A 16,352-nucleotide genomic window follows, 5' to 3' on the forward strand; every position below is an offset into this window, starting at 1 on the left:
GGAGTGGAGAGCTCCTTTTGAGCTCTGGGGCGGATTTCTATTCATCTTCGGAGTCTTAGCCAGGAGTTTCTTGAGAGTGGGTTGGCTTCCTTGCAGTTTGTCTTTGTATATCTCCTGCTCTCTTTTCTCACGGGCTGATTTTCTGCCCCTCAACGATCTTCTGGCCGAGGTTTGTGTTTCTCCTATCTCGCCTTCTTCTTTTGAATCCTCTTAACCTTGTACCTCCTCAGCCTCTTCTAAGGGTGTATCTTGCATTTTTTTTGTTTTTCTACCTGTTTGCTTTGGTTCCTGGGGGGGCTCTTTTTGAGCCGATTCTTCCTTTTGTGTCTCTAGATCATGGACTTCCTCTGACGCTGAACTGAGTTGTATAAATTTATTTCCTTGCTCTTCCCTATGTGGCTTTTGAGACCCTGTTTGAAGTGCTTTCCCATTGACATTTCCTGTTTTTGGGGCTTTTATTTTTGTCCTTTTGACCTGCATCCACCCGTCCTCTTTGCCTTTCTCTGTTTCAACATTTTTTGGACATCCTCTGGTGAAGTGGCCATAGAACTAGCACTTCCTGCATTTGAATGGAAACTGTTCATAATCCAGCTTTTGGAGATGCGTCCAACTGCCAACTTTGATCTTTATTGCCTCTAGCAGGCCAACCTCAAGATCAACTTCAACACAAATTCTCGCACAATCATATTGATCTTTGCTGCTAGCTCGGTCGATGAATTTACCCAGGGTATTCCCAATGTGCTTAAGGGATTCCCAGTTCCAACAATGCATTGGCAGATTAGGCAATCTAACCCACACAGGCACGACAGTGAGCACGTCGACTGCTGGATCAAAGTCTGGTGTCCACTTATTGAGATACAGTCCTTGGGGGCCCATGAAGTAGGGTCCATTTCGGAAGATCAGATCCTTATATTCCTTTTCTGAAAATTCGAATAGGAAGAAACCCTTTCCCAGAAAGTAAGAAGTGACTTTGCCCGATATCAGAGGCGCCCAGTTCCTTCAGACCCAGCTTTCAGTGGATCTGGGGGAGGGCCAGAGGCCAGTGAACTGTCCCACCAAGGCACGTTCAGACAAAGAAAGGGCAACCTGGATCGGTTTCTCAGGTGGGAGCGAGATCTCCGGGATATCATCAAGTCGTTTCACAAATTTCGATGCCTCTGTAGTTTTCTTTTTTGGCAGCGAATTCAACAGATTTGAGAAGGCCTCTGCTTCAGCGGGGGAGGGCGAAGAAGACTCCATGAGGGAGATCTCAGCTCGTCGAGCTCCCCCAGATCTCTCCGGGCATAGTCGCTCAGATCAGCCTGCAGAGTGGTCGATCTAGTCTGCCAGGTAGATGAGAATGCAGAGGTTCTGGCTGCACCACTCGGAAGCCCTTAGTCGACCGCAGGGCCGAAGTCTCAGCTCGATGCAGCGGCAGTCGGCTCAGCACATCGCTTTTTGTGACACTATGGAGTTATATATATATATATATATATATATATTTGCAGAGTTAATCTTTATCTAACTATTCTTAGACTGTTTTATTTATCCTCAATGGTTTCTATATTAAGAAAGTTATAGATATTACATTACTTTCTCAGAGATAACTGTTTCTCCCTATGAATCGCCAATTGTTGTGCTATACAACAACCCTCCCCATTTCAAAATTGATCCAAAACTTTAACAAGAAATGGGTCCCCTTTTTAGGACTTAGTTAAAATCAATAATTCAATAATAATCGCAAACTTTGATTTAAACACATAATACATGAAAGTCCTTATGAAAAGGTCTAATCCGATATAAATATCAAACAAGACCTTTTCGTAAAAAAAATATAAAATAATATGTCACACCCCTTATTTAAAAGGATAGACTTAAAGGCTTCCATTGGCAATTGCCGATGTGATAATGCTATCGGAAAGCACAAATCACAAGTTATCAAAGAAGCATTCCAATAGTTCACTCAAATCTCCCGATGCGATAATCCGATCGCAATCGGCCATCGTTGAAAGCATGAGACACATAACTATCTATTGGCAATCACTGATGCGATTTCATTAAAAGTGCACTTTTCGATAAAAGGTTGTGAAACGAATGTTTGCGGGTTTAAACCTTAAATCAATTATGAACGAAAAAGCAAACGATTTATTGATTATCTTGCTTCCCCATGATAACTCACTTTTATTGCAATTGGAGCTATGTATGGAAACAGCTAAAGCTTAACGTTTGTGCCTCCCGATCTGTGATATGCGATTTTTGCTAATCACTGATCGGGAAAGCCACGAGATCCACTTTAAAGAACTGTTGATAAAATGAGCGATGCGACATATCATAATGGCATTTAAGTATCACGATTGGCGGTTACGAAAATCATTAATAGAGAAGTTATGGTTGAATCCTTCGAGGATTTCATCTGTGGTAATATTTGAGTTCATATTTCTTATCACGTTTAAATTACCATTAATCTTTTATATTTTGCATTAGCTTTAAACGGGTTTTTCTTTGTTACGTTCTTCTGTTTCTTTTGCAGAGCAAGTCTGAGTTGATGAATCCAGCGAAATTGACAAATAAATCAAAGAAACTAGAGGCCCCCATCATAGCCAAAGAGGAACCATTTAAAAAGGTCTTGATATCTGAAACTACCTGCCTCAGGCTAGGCAAGGCTTCGTGGGAAAATATATACAATTTACTGGAAGCCGAAGATTCGGAAGAGATCAAAGAAGCAGTGGCAACAATAGATTCCATTGATAAGTCAGAGAATACTCTTAAGGATTTGGTCAGCTCTTATCTTCACAGAATAAAAGCCCGCGCCAAAGTCTTACCCTATAATGACTTGGTCAGATGGGTTATTGAAAGTATCAATATCATAGACAAAACTTTCTTTATGGCTAATGGAAGAATGTTTGGGTTGTTCAGAGCAGAAGATATCAAAAGAATGTACCATTTGCCTGAACCACAAAAGCGATATAACAAAGCATTTTTGGAAGCTTTCGCCAAAGAAAATGCCATCGAATCAGACCCTATCAGACAGTGGAGGCATTTTCCGACCAAACACAAGCATGAATCATCGGGTATGTACTCTGTAGACTCATTAGCATCTCCTTACTATTATGCTGGTGCTATGATGTGCAGACTCTTTGGAGTCCATGATTCTGCCAAATTTTCTATAGAGATGGTACCTTTAATGGAGGCTGCAGTTAATTCTTATATCATGGATTGGGTGACCATTTTGTCTGATAAAATGGTCAATCAAATACTTGATTATAGGAAGAACAGGTTCGTGACTACTCGGGTAATACCCCCGTTTTATATGAGTGCCTATATTTTGGACACTATCCGTTTCAATTTTGAATACCCCATTTTAGATTAGAAATGGACTCCACAGGACGCAAACCCAATTCATATCTATTATAAGGAATTGTGGAAAGCCCATTACAAAAATCATCCTTATAGAATCTGTTAGGGTTTTATCCTCCTCGTGTATTATGCCATATTCAATAAACCTGCTCCTAGGTTGTCTGAGGAAGCCTGTGTCGACCTAACTTCAATTGGTAGTTGGTTTAGTGAAGAAAAGTTCACCTACATCAGACTTTTTGTCAGCACTACTGACCCACATGTCCTTCCCTTATACATCCCTAATAAGTTACTTGCCAGAGAGATAGCACATCAGATAACAGTGGAAGGGATGTCAAGGAACCTAAAGGATTCTACAAAGCACATGTGGCCTTCATTCCCCCTCCGATGTGCTGCTTTCACGCTGCATGACTTCAAACATGCAAAGAAGGAAGCTGAGAAAATAAAAATATTAAAGTTAGCAGTCATCCCAAAGAGGTAGTATGATCCTAAATCTGTTGCCTACAATGTCACTTCTCATGCCAAAATCGCCAAGTTTGAACATGAGAAGGATAATTATGATGATTTGTTTGCTTCAGCCGAGTTATTTTCTCAAGTGAAAAAACTGGGAAAAATCAAATTGGGAGCAGAGGGACTAGAGGAATTTTATGACTTCAGGACATAGAGATTGGAAATGCTACCTTTAGACTTGTTAAATACTACCTCTATGGTGCAACTAGAAGGCCATTGTGAAGAGAAAATTATTGAAAAGACTCCTGAAAAGGAAAAGACCCCAGAAAGGGAGCAGACACAAGAAGGAACTAGTGAGCCCCTTGATACGAATATCAATATTGATCCTAATTTAATGAAGGAAAGGGAGCAGTTCAACTTAATCATCAATAACCCGAATAAATCCCAAGAGCTCATTACACCAAAATTGCCAATAGTACAAAAGCTAGAAGTTATCACTGTTCCAATTGAAGGGACAAGCGGCCTACCCAGAATTCAGCAGGACATAGAGATCATTCCCGAGAATGCTACAGAGGAAATTGTACTACGAACTGAACAAATACCACCTCTCGATGTCTTTTACAGTCTGAAGCACAGGGCTGTAGTTAAAAGACAGAGGAAGAAGAGGAAAATTGATCAAAGTCCTCTTTTAACTCCTCAGGCAGAAATGATGAACGTGGTATGGAAAGCAGAAGTCAATCCCTTTGAGGATTTAACAAAGCTATCTCAGTATGCAGGAGCTTACACAGTGGCGACAATGGATAAAGCCTCAGAGGTCATCCATCTGATGAGGGAAAAGGATTAGAGGATTACTCAACTTGAGGTGCAATCAGCAAAGTGACAACAAAAGATTAGTCAGCTTGAACAACATTTAACAGAGCAGAGGCAACAAAATGAGCGATTAAGAGAGAAGTTGAAGCTGGAGAAGCAGAGGATTGATGAGCAGACTCTCCATAAACAACAAGGGTTGTCTTAGGAATTAAGAAGGCTTCAGATGATAAGTGAGCAAGAGAAGAAGGCAAAGGAAGATCAAATTTCACAAATGCAAGAACATATAGAAAGGTACAAGGGTTATCCACAGGCAAGTGAATTTAGAACAGAAGCCTTGGAAATAACCAAAGCCTTGTCCCGACAGTTGGATATTCTTTGCCACAACATATCATTGGCCAACTCCTTATGCGATATCTTTGCATTATTGATTGAGAAGGCAATGGACGCCAGACTTGAATTGGAAAAGACAGATGAAAGGTTAACCAATTTTCTGTCTTGGCAAGATTCCACAGAAGAAATGGCTTCCAACTTGCCGAGAATACAAGAATCACACAAGGAGATCTTGTTTTCTGAATGGGAGTCCCAGCGAATGAAGCGAAAGAGAAACTTCTAGATGTAGAGCTGCAATGAACGGTCTGATCGAATTAATAAACAACAATTTACATATGTCTAATTTGATCACTGATTTCTCTCTAGGTAAACTCCCAAAAGCAAAGGCATTGGAACATCATTGGAAACAGGAGCTCACGAACAAAGAAAAACAGATTGGAGAGATCCAAAAATTGACATGGGAAACATTCTGGTTTTTCTTAGTCAAGCCACATAGCCAGTAGATGGCCATGAAATGTCTTTCGGACTCAATCAACTGCATGATCTCCGAACTCTCCAATGCCACCTATACAGCCCAACTGCACTCCAGGATGAGTCAGCCTCCAGAAATCCAGCCTATTCGTGAAATCTGCCAGCTGCAATCACAGGAAAAGAAGCCGATACAATGAACTCGCTCAACCGCTACTGCACTGCTATTTTCATAATGAATCCCAGATTTTCATGTCTACAGTTAGACCAACGCATAGCGATTTTTATTGATAGTTAGTTGTTGTTTTTAGTATTTAAGACCCTTTCATGTATTTAGAAAGGTTTCTCAATTTGTATTAAAACTTGACATGGGAGTTGCACTTCTGTACTTCTAATATTTTTTTATCAAAAGTTGGACCAAAGTTCTGCATTTTTGTGAAAGAGGCTTTTATAAGACTTGCACTAGTGCATCTTTTGAAGGTGTTCTCAAATAGGAAAGCAGAATTTGAATGTTGTTTACATCGGGAGAATTCAAATGCATATGGTACTATTATCTCTGTTTTTGTCTGATTACTCTATGTGAATGAACATTTCTTATAACTTGCTATTATTGATATATATACATGTTTTTCAAACAATTCTTTAGCATATCATTTCTAAAGGTTTTAGAATTGTTATCATTTGGATATATATGTCAGTGGTATATATTGTGATGAACACGATAATGTTTTTATAATTACTTTTTATAATTCTTAAACAAAGTAATCATCATATGAATGCATCTTTCTGTTTTATGAATAAGCCATCTTTATAATTATTTGTTTAATAGAAGCAATAAAAAATCGTGTTATTAACAGGATACCCGGGTTAGATTAGTTATATTTGTATATTTTGAATTATAGGATAAAACACTTATCACCTTCGTTACACACTACAAACCAATCACCCATCAACTCATATATCACTGGGCAACTAGTCCCATTATATCCAGTCGGAGCCACCACACCAAACGGAAAAGGAGCTGCACTAAGGTTCGGATCGGGTGGTTTTCCCCGATGTTGATGCAGAGATTTTAGAGGCATCAACAATACTATATGATGAAAACTATAGGAATAATGCGGGAGTTGATTTTATAAGTGAAGGTGGCTAGTTAACTTGGCCACCCTTGACCAGTTAACATGGCCACCCTCGGTCAGATAACAAGAAGAAAAGGGGTAGATCACTGCACACGTTTCAAAGTCAAATCAAAAGAAAAAGGGGAATGAATCCAAAAATGGGATTATTACGAAGCAAGGTGATATGATGGAGCGGTAGTGGGACCAACGATCCAAAAGAATGCACTCGTACTCGGCCAACCAACACACCACCCAACACAATCATCCATAAATAGAAATAAAACACCGACTCCCATATGAGGAAGGCATAGGCAACATCAAGGATTCATTGAGAAAAGAGGTTACTCTTGTCATTCCTGAAACAAAACCTATAGGAAACAATCAACACCTATAGTAAGAAGGAAACCTACATGATACAGGGAGATTGGCCTACAGAGCTATCAATGGACACGAAAGGAAATAAAATCAAGGGTTATCATCACCATGAAATAGCAGAGGGAGGTATGTGCCATACCTTCTATATTTTCCATTTAAAAAGAAGAAATCCTCAATTCGGTTAGGAATTTGAAGTGCATATAGGGATAGAAATATTATATTGCATGTCACTAAAGGTTAAACTCCAAAACTTCCTCACCTACCAGAAGTCTTGAACTATGTCCACCCAAACCTCAAAAATAACTAGGGAAATATGACAGGAGGTTTCAATAAAAGAGAACCCACCAACAATGCAAGAATCCACCATCATCCTCCTGTCGTGGAAATTTTTACAGGGCATCAATGGATGGGGTTCTTTGAGAGGATGAGAGGATACAATGATGATGTGGCCAGAGAATTCGCTCTATCACTCATACCCCTCACTAGATCCAGTGCCACTGCTGTAATGAAGGATTTATCAATAGCAATTACCCCTGAGGTTATAAGGAGGATAACTACACTTCCCCTAGGGTTACCATGGAGAAAAGAGGACAAGACTAACAACGCCCTTGCAAAGAAAGTTTCTTTTTGGAATGAGAATAGCCAATTGAAGACAAAAATAGGGTTAGAGGGGAGAGCATTCCATACCCTTGGAATGAAGTCAGTTACCACATCATCAATATATTTCATGTGAAGGGAGATACAATGTAGTGTATTGATACCACTTCAGACTCCTCCAAGAATTGAGATTTGGAGAGAACACACCTCCTCATAACAGACTAAGTATACCCTATTTTATGCTACAATCCATGATTGACATGATCATCAAGGTGCAAGAGGGAAAACATCAGAAACTAGCCCATCATGGGTTGATCAAACTCATCCTTGAAGATTCTCTACAAAACTTAAGATTCCCCATTGCATGGACAACATTTGTAGACATGCAAGCAGAAGTAGCAATTCAATCCGTTGAGTATTATAGAAGCCCTACTGCTAGTGAGGGAGAAGAAGAAACAAAGGATGTCAATGAAGAGGAAATAGAGGAGGAAAATGAAAAAGAAACAGAGGAGGAAACAAAAGAAGAAACATATGAGAAGGATGAAGAAACAAAGGAAGAAAAAGAAGAGGAAGGAGGAGACAAAGAAGAGGATGAAAAAGGAAGTGGAAAAGAGGATGAAGGATAGAAGGATGAATAGAATTCTACAACTCAGAGGAGAGAAGAAGAAGAATCACCAAGAGTGTCTCTAGAGCCTACAGAGAAAGAGGCAACAACTGCTCTAACTGCCCTAAGTACACCTGTCAAATCAAAGGGGAAGAGACAAAGACAAACCCCACTTTACTTTAGGACAAGAAAGAGCACCAAAATTAGACAAGGGAGACCTCAAACCCCTACCAAAACTCTAATTGTCATAGAGGACTCACCAAAACAACAAGAAAAAGCAGTCCCTCTAAAGAAAAAGGAAGGAGAAGGAACATCAAAACAAGCTTCTCCCAAGTCTCCAATCACCTATGTTAGGAGGCCTATCACAAGGTCAGCCTCATCAAAAGGAAAAGGTATCCTACAGGAGACACAATCAGACCTACAGGAAGTAGAGAAAATCCTACAGGAAACTCTGTCAAACCTACAGGAAACACAGAAAAGAGACCAGGAAGGAATTTCTCAAGAAGAAACAGAGGAAGAGGGCTAAGAACTAAGGGAGCCTAGCCCACAACCAAACCTCAACTCCTACTACAGGTTCATTGAAGGAGGAAGGGTGGTAGCGAAGAAGTTTTCCATTCCTTTATTCTTCGAACTTGAAAAAGAGAGGGAAAGGAAACACACGTGGATGCAAATTGCTAAATCAAAAGGGGTAGAGGATGTAGGCCACAAGGAGGAGAAATTGCAGGAGATGGGCAACAAACTAAGTAGCATAAGAGATAGAAAAGAAATAATGAAATCTTAGTTAGAGGCTGAGAACACATGGCTAAGGAAGTAATTACAAGAAAGGGAAAGCCAATTGGAAACTATGGCCAGTTTATCCATGGAGGCAATCCAGTGCAGGATGCTAGCAAAGTCATATGCCTTATACCTCAAGGAACAATGGCTACAATTCCAGATAAAGACCCTAGCACAAAGAGGAACTATGCCTTTCGAAGACTACAGACAATTCATTGACCTATGTGATCAAAGCACCTTGGAGGATAGAGAAAATATATCTGAGTTCTACCTACACAATTTAGCTTTGATAGATTTAAATGTGTGGGACCCAAATCCAAAGCTAGGGGACTTGCAATTAATGGCCTTGGAATCTTGGATGAATCATGAGGAGGCAAGAGCTACAGAGATGAAAAAGGTATTGGAAAAAGAAGAGGCATAACCCTTATGATCAGAGTAGAACAGTATAACCCAATGGCTGTCCTAAACACCCTCAACCTCATCGCAAATGACCTCAAGCTTGCACCAAGGTACCTTGCTGTACAAGAACATGCAATCACACACTTTGAAGACATGCTAAGATTGCTAGGAGATGAAAGCCAGCAAGCCTGCCAAAGGAGATGGAACACCTTACCTTACAACCTAAAAATAAGAGAATATCATTCTCCTAAAGGAATGAGGGAGGCACTAAATAGAACCCTAATGTATAAGAAAGAATTAGAAAGACTCAAAGTCAATTGGATTGGCTTGAGGCTCAATCCACCATTTCTTTTAGGAATGTTTGAAGGAAGAAAAGAAGAAGAAGAAAGAAAGCAGTGGGAGGAGATAAAGAATAATGCAGGGTTTTATTCACAAGAGCAAGAGACTACAACAGAAACATGGGATGTCAGGGAAGCCACCAAAGCAATGAAGGAAATGGACATAGATTGAGTTTCTCAGAGGATGAGAAACACTTTCAGTATGGGGTGGTGATGAGGCTCATCAATGGGTAAAATATATGGACCTTAATGCACCTCCAGCTTACTAAAATCAACTCTTCTCATAATTCTTTACACGTTTTAATTGTATTTTGCTTAATGAGATGAGTAAAAGTAAGATGTCATGTCTAGTGGTCTAATGTGCATTGATTGCAGTTTTTGGGAGCAAATTATGGCTAATTAGGGTGCAAGAACTCGAATGAGACAAGAAGGAGAGATTATAGGAGATGGGATCTCCCTCATTAACTCCTCACTCACTCGAAGATCCCTCAATTAAATCACACCAGCTCAGAGTTACAGGCAGCCGAGTCATGAGGATCATTGGCAGCCAAGCCAATGATAGTTAAGAACCAGTTAATCTCAAGATTTGGAGCCAAGCCTCCCTAGATTTAAGGAAGTTGTTGGAAACTTCAGTCGTATAAATAAAGAGGTTGAGAGCCTCATTAGGATTCATATTTTTTGTGCAAGATAGCTAAGTAATTTTCGAGTTGAAGGATTGTGACCAAACACTGTTATGTATTTTTTTGATATGTTAATGAAAATGAACAACATTCCCTTGATCTAGAACTGAGTTGACTCAGAGGGTTTAAGCTCTTGGGTTAGTGCCCAACCCTAGCAGCAAAGGTTCCTTTTACTGTACTTGTATGTTTAGGTTATCTCATAGTTAGTTTTTAACTTGATTTTGGTGTTGTTAAATTGAAAGTATTGGTAGATTTGATTAGTTTGCTTCCATTTGTGAATAGCTTTAACAATAACATTCTAGAGATAAGAAAATATTCAAAAAAGGTTGATAACAGGTGGATCTTACCTCATTCCTCCCTTCCTGGGACCATGGCTTGAGGAACAACTCCCATTCAACCCAAAAAGACAAAATTCTGATTTCTTATGAAATTTAGGGGTTTTATGCTAATTAGGTCATCATCTTTCAATTTTAGAAGATAGGTTGCATTTGTCATTTTTGATATCTTAAGTCTTGCATTAGATCTCATGTGGCTGTCATAATAGGTTTCAAGCATTCCCATGCATAAACTTGGCAAATAAATGATGCAAATTCTGTTTTCTTATATTTTTGTAAACCCTTCTTGTTTTGAGATGATTTATGGATAAATGCCAACACTGATGTATATGTTGCAGGAGTTTCTACATTGCAGGAAGACCTTATGTCATCAGCCACAACCAAACCATATCCACCCATGATCTCCAAAAGCCACTAAGTTCTCAATTCGAGTTATCATTTTACAAGGAAAACTTACCATGCTTATTGAGCAAATCCAACCATCATAAAGCTTTGGTTTGAGTTCTGAGTGAGTGCCTACCACTCCGTTGCCTTATTTCCTCCTTACTCACCTTCCTTAAGCTCCATACCACCTTCCAAACCACCCCCTATACTTTCTGTCTGTTCCTGTAGGAAAACAGGGGATCCTGTAGGTGAACTAGGACATCCAGTAGGAAAACCTGTAGTGCCCTGTTTTGAGCCCGAATTGTGAAAAAAGCATCACGAAATCTAGGTTAGACCCATGCTTGTCTCCCAAGACATCTGACCCATTGCACTCATCTCCCTCCACACCTATCCCACCTACCATGCAACCAAGAAGGATTAGCATTCACATTTTTACAAAGAGATAAAAAGAAAAAGTCTTTATATTCATTCATGCACACAAAAATTAAGTGCTTGTTTAGATCAGATTTCATGCTTAGGTTAGTTAAGACTCCACATGTGTTAAATTAGAATTCTTTTGAAAGCAAGGTATGTTAAAAAATAACTAGATGAGTTATGTGTTTTGTTGGCATCTATTTCAGTGTTTCATGACTGCAGTAAGTAGCATTTCAATTCTCTCAATTAGGGTAAATTTCTTCTCTCTCAATTGGTAATCAGACTTCTTCTAATCAATAGAAGGATGGTTTGAGAAACCTTAGTGGTCTATCGCCCCAGCTCAGCAGTTACAAAGAGTGGACCCATTAAATCTATTTGTGTATACAACACTGTCACCTCCAAGTTTGTACGAACCCCGAGTTGATGAAGTAAAGTTGGTAGCCCAAGAGTTGCAACATTCTTGCTAAAATATTGGTGCTCATCAAGGAGGCAGTTCCACAAGGATTTTCAGGAGTTTTGGGGCAATGACATAGCACCATTAACTAGCGCAGAGCAGGGAGTGCATATTTCTGGGCATCCAGAGAATACATAGAGGGATATTGAAGCCAACATAGATCATTATGTTTGTCGGGGTGTTAAGGATATGAGGTAGCAACAATATACCAACATTCTCGTTGGGTTTTACAGCTAGCTGAGTCAGCATTCCAACAGTTCGAATTGTTGGGCTGAGGGACAATGCAGAGGCCACTTAGCAGATTTTCATGGAGCTTGGGAGTAGGTGATTTTGGCCAAGAGATCATCCGGGAAGTCAGGGGTTGGATATCAAGGGTGAACCCAACACTTTGGAGGTGTTTTTGGGAGGATTTACAAGCAACTTCTAGCAGGCAGAGTTTTGCAGCTACAACTGAGGTGAGGCTCCAAGGGGGTCAAATTTAAAAAGTATAAACCAACCAAAATCCCTTCTGGGTTTAGGCCAAGGAGTCCGGGGTTAAAAGAACATAATTTTTTGGGTAGTATAAGTGCCCTTTCTAGCCATTCGAACTTCAATAGAGAGGCAATTTTCTAGGCAGTGTAGTGCAGTTTGGTGCAACAATTGGGCAACCTTCAACTCAACCATTTTCCCACCTGGGTTTGGTCATGCTTATCCGTTGAGACAAGCCCATGTGCATCATCTTGTTATCTATTGTATTTTTCCTTCAAAAGCTTAATAAAATGGCTCAACAATTCCCTATTTACAACTTTCCTGTGGATGCTTAATGTCTATTTCGTTTTTATAATTTGCTGCACATATTATTTGCTTGTTATCACTTGTATTCCTATTTAGGATCATTACACATGGAATAGTTGGTTGTGGTGGGAATGTCAAGTTGCTGTTGCTGCTGAGTGATGGATGTGTTCTTGGATGTGTTGTCTTTTCTCCTCCGCATGACTTGATACTACGGGGTCTTCAATGATCTTTGTCTTGAAAAGCAGTTGCATGCATTTGTTCCCTTTGATTTTTCTCGATGAGATTCATCTATCCATCTAACTGCAAGCAAGTCTTCTAGCATGTTAGCTGCTGCTTCGTCTCCTTCATCATCTCACCATGATTTGATAGTGTACCTATTCTTGCAATTCACTCATGACGGGACAACATCAAATCCAAAACCTCCTAGTCTAAGATGCATGCATTTCTATTTATTAAGTAGGTTCAAGATGGATGAAAGGCTTGGAAGAGGGCTCAGAAACTCCACATTGTGCAATTCCAGGTGACAGGGAGGGAGATTGGTCACTGAGACTGCATAGAGCGCAACTTAGGCTTGACTAAGGAACTCGGGAGCACAATCTTCAATGTTGGGAAAAATTGCACAGAGGCCACTGGGAGGCAAGATTGTGCAGTTGAGATCATTAGTGGTAGCTGCAAGGTGAGACCCTGGGAGGCAGGTCTACGTAGTTTTTTGAGGGAAGACATGATAGGGCAACAAAGGGACTAGATAGGAAATTTCTGTGCAGTTTCTAGGAGCAACGAGTCCCAATTGAGGGAGGACACTAGGGGACACCACTGCGCAGTTCTGGGGGTTAAAGTAGGCTCAGGTCTCTGCTTATTGTAGGCTTCTAGTAGGAATGGAGGAGGCTTGATGATTGATCCTGAGAAATGCGCGGTTCAGGTCAATCTTGAGGCAACTTCTGCGCAATTCTGGGAAGGAAGGTAGGTTGCTCAACCCTGGGATTGCGCAATGCAAGTTTCCTGTAGGACAATCTCTACACACTACACAGTTCCAAGTAGCAGAGCAACATCACTGAGGGCTGAGACTGTGTAGTGCAGATTAGCTGGTGTCCGGTGAAGCGGGGTTGTCAGGTTGAAAGGATTTTTCAGGAAAATTGCTAAGTGTGGGAGGCAAGTGAACTTCTAAGGAACTTGACATTGTGATCACACACTTAGCATACTTCGACGATATGACAACATAGACTACCAGAACAACAAGACAAAGCATTTCCCTCTGTGAGACTATCTAGATCCAAAAGTGACAAGTGCGACACTTGAGATAAACCTTAGGACAACTGTGACGACACTTTTGCGATAATGCTTACAACTTTTTGTATGAGTGTGAATGATGTTTACATAACTAGGACAACTCAAACACACAAAGACAAACCTCCGAAATCACCAGAATAGGACCGCAAGAATTATAAAAAAATCAACATTCTAAGAGAGGATAGTTGGTCAAACAAGCAAAAGGGGTGAAAAGATTCCGAGGGAGGTCACAGAATGAGATCGAGTGTTTGCATCCATAAAGGAAAAACTAAGGAAGTCTCCGAAATTTGAGTGCAAGCCAAAATTTTGGAGGGTGTTGTAGCTGCTACAACAGTGCCATAGATATATTATTCATTCATATACAAGTAAAAACATGATGGGAGCCATACATAGCCACTATCATAATACATATTCATAACCAACATAATAGCAACAAAAATAACAATGAAATCACAACCATATAAAACACATATAATCTAGTATAATACTCATAGAAATACAAGGAAAAATAACCTCATATTGATGATGCAAAATCCAAACCCGGGATGGGACTTTCACATTCCACTCGACCATAGAATGGCTGATCCAAATCTCTCTTCAGCCATTCACCCCCATGCCATATTTCAAGCATGAATGTGGGATCTCATAGATTACATCAATAAAAAACCATCTAGGGATACCATAGGTCATCCACCTTAACCCATCAAACAATGATTCCACCTCACAGTCAAACGTCACAAACCCACCATCAGATTTGTCTCTATCCAAGCCTTAAGAGAACTAAACCCAAGCTAAGGAAACATGAGAACCAACCAAAACAAAATAAGGAAAAAAAATCAAATGGAAAGGCTAGGCAAATCCATTGTAAATCTAGGCAATCCTCCATGCCAGTGAAAAACCATAACCGAAAAACCACATGCATGTGCCATGCATGCCAAAACTAGTGAGGAAAACATACATGCAACTCGGTACTTGCAAGAAAAACTCATTGTAGTTGCTGATCCCAGTGTCCTCTTTTGCTTTCATGCTCTTCCTTTGCCTTCTTGATCCAAAACTCCAAGTATCCACACCCTCCAAGAGTGCTCCAAGAAAACTAGTTTCCAAGAATATGAGAGAGAGAATAGAGAGAGAGCTCCAAAACTAAACTGACCAAGCTTACACTGATGATCTGAATTTGAAACTACTTGAAATTTGTTTGCAAGGTATTCAATTCAGAATTAAACATGTTTAAAAGATTTCCATGTCTTGCAGAAAGAAAACACATGAAATTTTCAGTTGTTCATGACCCATTTAAGCATAGCAAAATTATTTCCTTTTACTGTTTAACACATTAAAACGAATTTTATCTGCAAAATAAATCAACCACAAATGCAAAAGAAGTTGATAAAGCAGTTCACCCCCTCCAGGGCTACGTCTGCTGGGTCCAAAGCTCCCAACCGGGCTTGTCCTTGTTTTTATTAAATGCTCAAATTGAAAATACAGCTGAATAGAAGCATCTACAGGAGAAATACATGGTAAAAATGGATTCAGAACACTTGAATCCTTCAGTATTGACTATTGGATCACCTCCAATGGATACCCGCAACCCTATACAGTCTTCACAAAACTGGGCCCTAGTGGCTCCTAGAACTTTCACGGCTCCAAAACCTCTGCAAATGACCTCAGATGGCTGTAATACCTACACCAATGGCTTCAGAAGGTCGAAAATACCCAAAATAAAAAAAAATTCGTCCAAAACCGACTTTCCTAGCCAAAGTTATGGTCATTTAAAGTTTCTCCAGTTTTTCCCTAGAAAAAATCCAGATAACTTTAGTTAACTCCAGATAGCTCCGCCAATTATGGCGGGTCCGCCAAATTTGGCGCTCCTGCCAAAATTCCGCCAACTTAACTGCAGTTAGATTTAATGTTTGGTGGTTGCCTCGGATTTCGTGGCAGGCGGAATATTCCTTTTTTAATTTTTTTTTGAAAAATTAAAATTTCTAATGTTATGGACAAATTCTTCTTTTTGCCATAAGTTCCTCATACGGCGACCGTTTTTCGAACCGTTTGCGGCACAGGAATCGGGAAGACGATCACTTTTCAGTTATTCAACTTTGAACCAGTTCTAAGCACTTTAAATCTTGAGCATTTTACGACACTTAGGACATGAGCTCCTGATCACGCCTCCCCATTGGGAAGCTTTTGGACCCCAAAAGCCTTCAACTACCTGTTAAAGAGGTGAGGGTACAGCTCCCTCACTCTGTCCACCTCCATCCACTTTGCCTTGTTTGGTTTGCTGCCTTTGAAACCAACCCGAACATAATCTACACTGCCCCTCGTTGAAGTGCATATCCTTCTGTCAAGGATTGTATCTTCTTTCAGCTCATCTAAGAATTCTGACGAGAAATCTTCTATAGATGGCAGCTGAACAACATTTTCATGATCAACAATC

The 16,352-nt window shown here is 40.0% G+C and overlaps 1 protein-coding gene across 1 annotated transcript; it reads right to left on the minus strand.

The window, feature by feature from the left end:
• Nucleotides 1-549: 549 nt before the first annotated feature.
• On the minus strand, nt 550-876 carry LOC149206016 (uncharacterized). Its single transcript, XM_089397566.1, has one exon. It carries the CDS (start codon nt 874-876, stop codon nt 550-552), a length of 327 nt encoding a protein of 108 aa, XP_089253692.1.
• Between the last annotated feature and the right edge of the window lie 15,476 nt (nt 877-16,352).

The sequence above is a fragment of the Pinus tabuliformis genome, chromosome 1_2 (assembly GCF_031772625.1).
Source record: "Pinus tabuliformis cultivar Carrire ecotype Pingquan chromosome 1_2, CPIR1, whole genome shotgun sequence".
Classification (NCBI taxonomy): Eukaryota; Viridiplantae; Streptophyta; class Pinopsida; order Pinales; family Pinaceae; genus Pinus; species Pinus tabuliformis.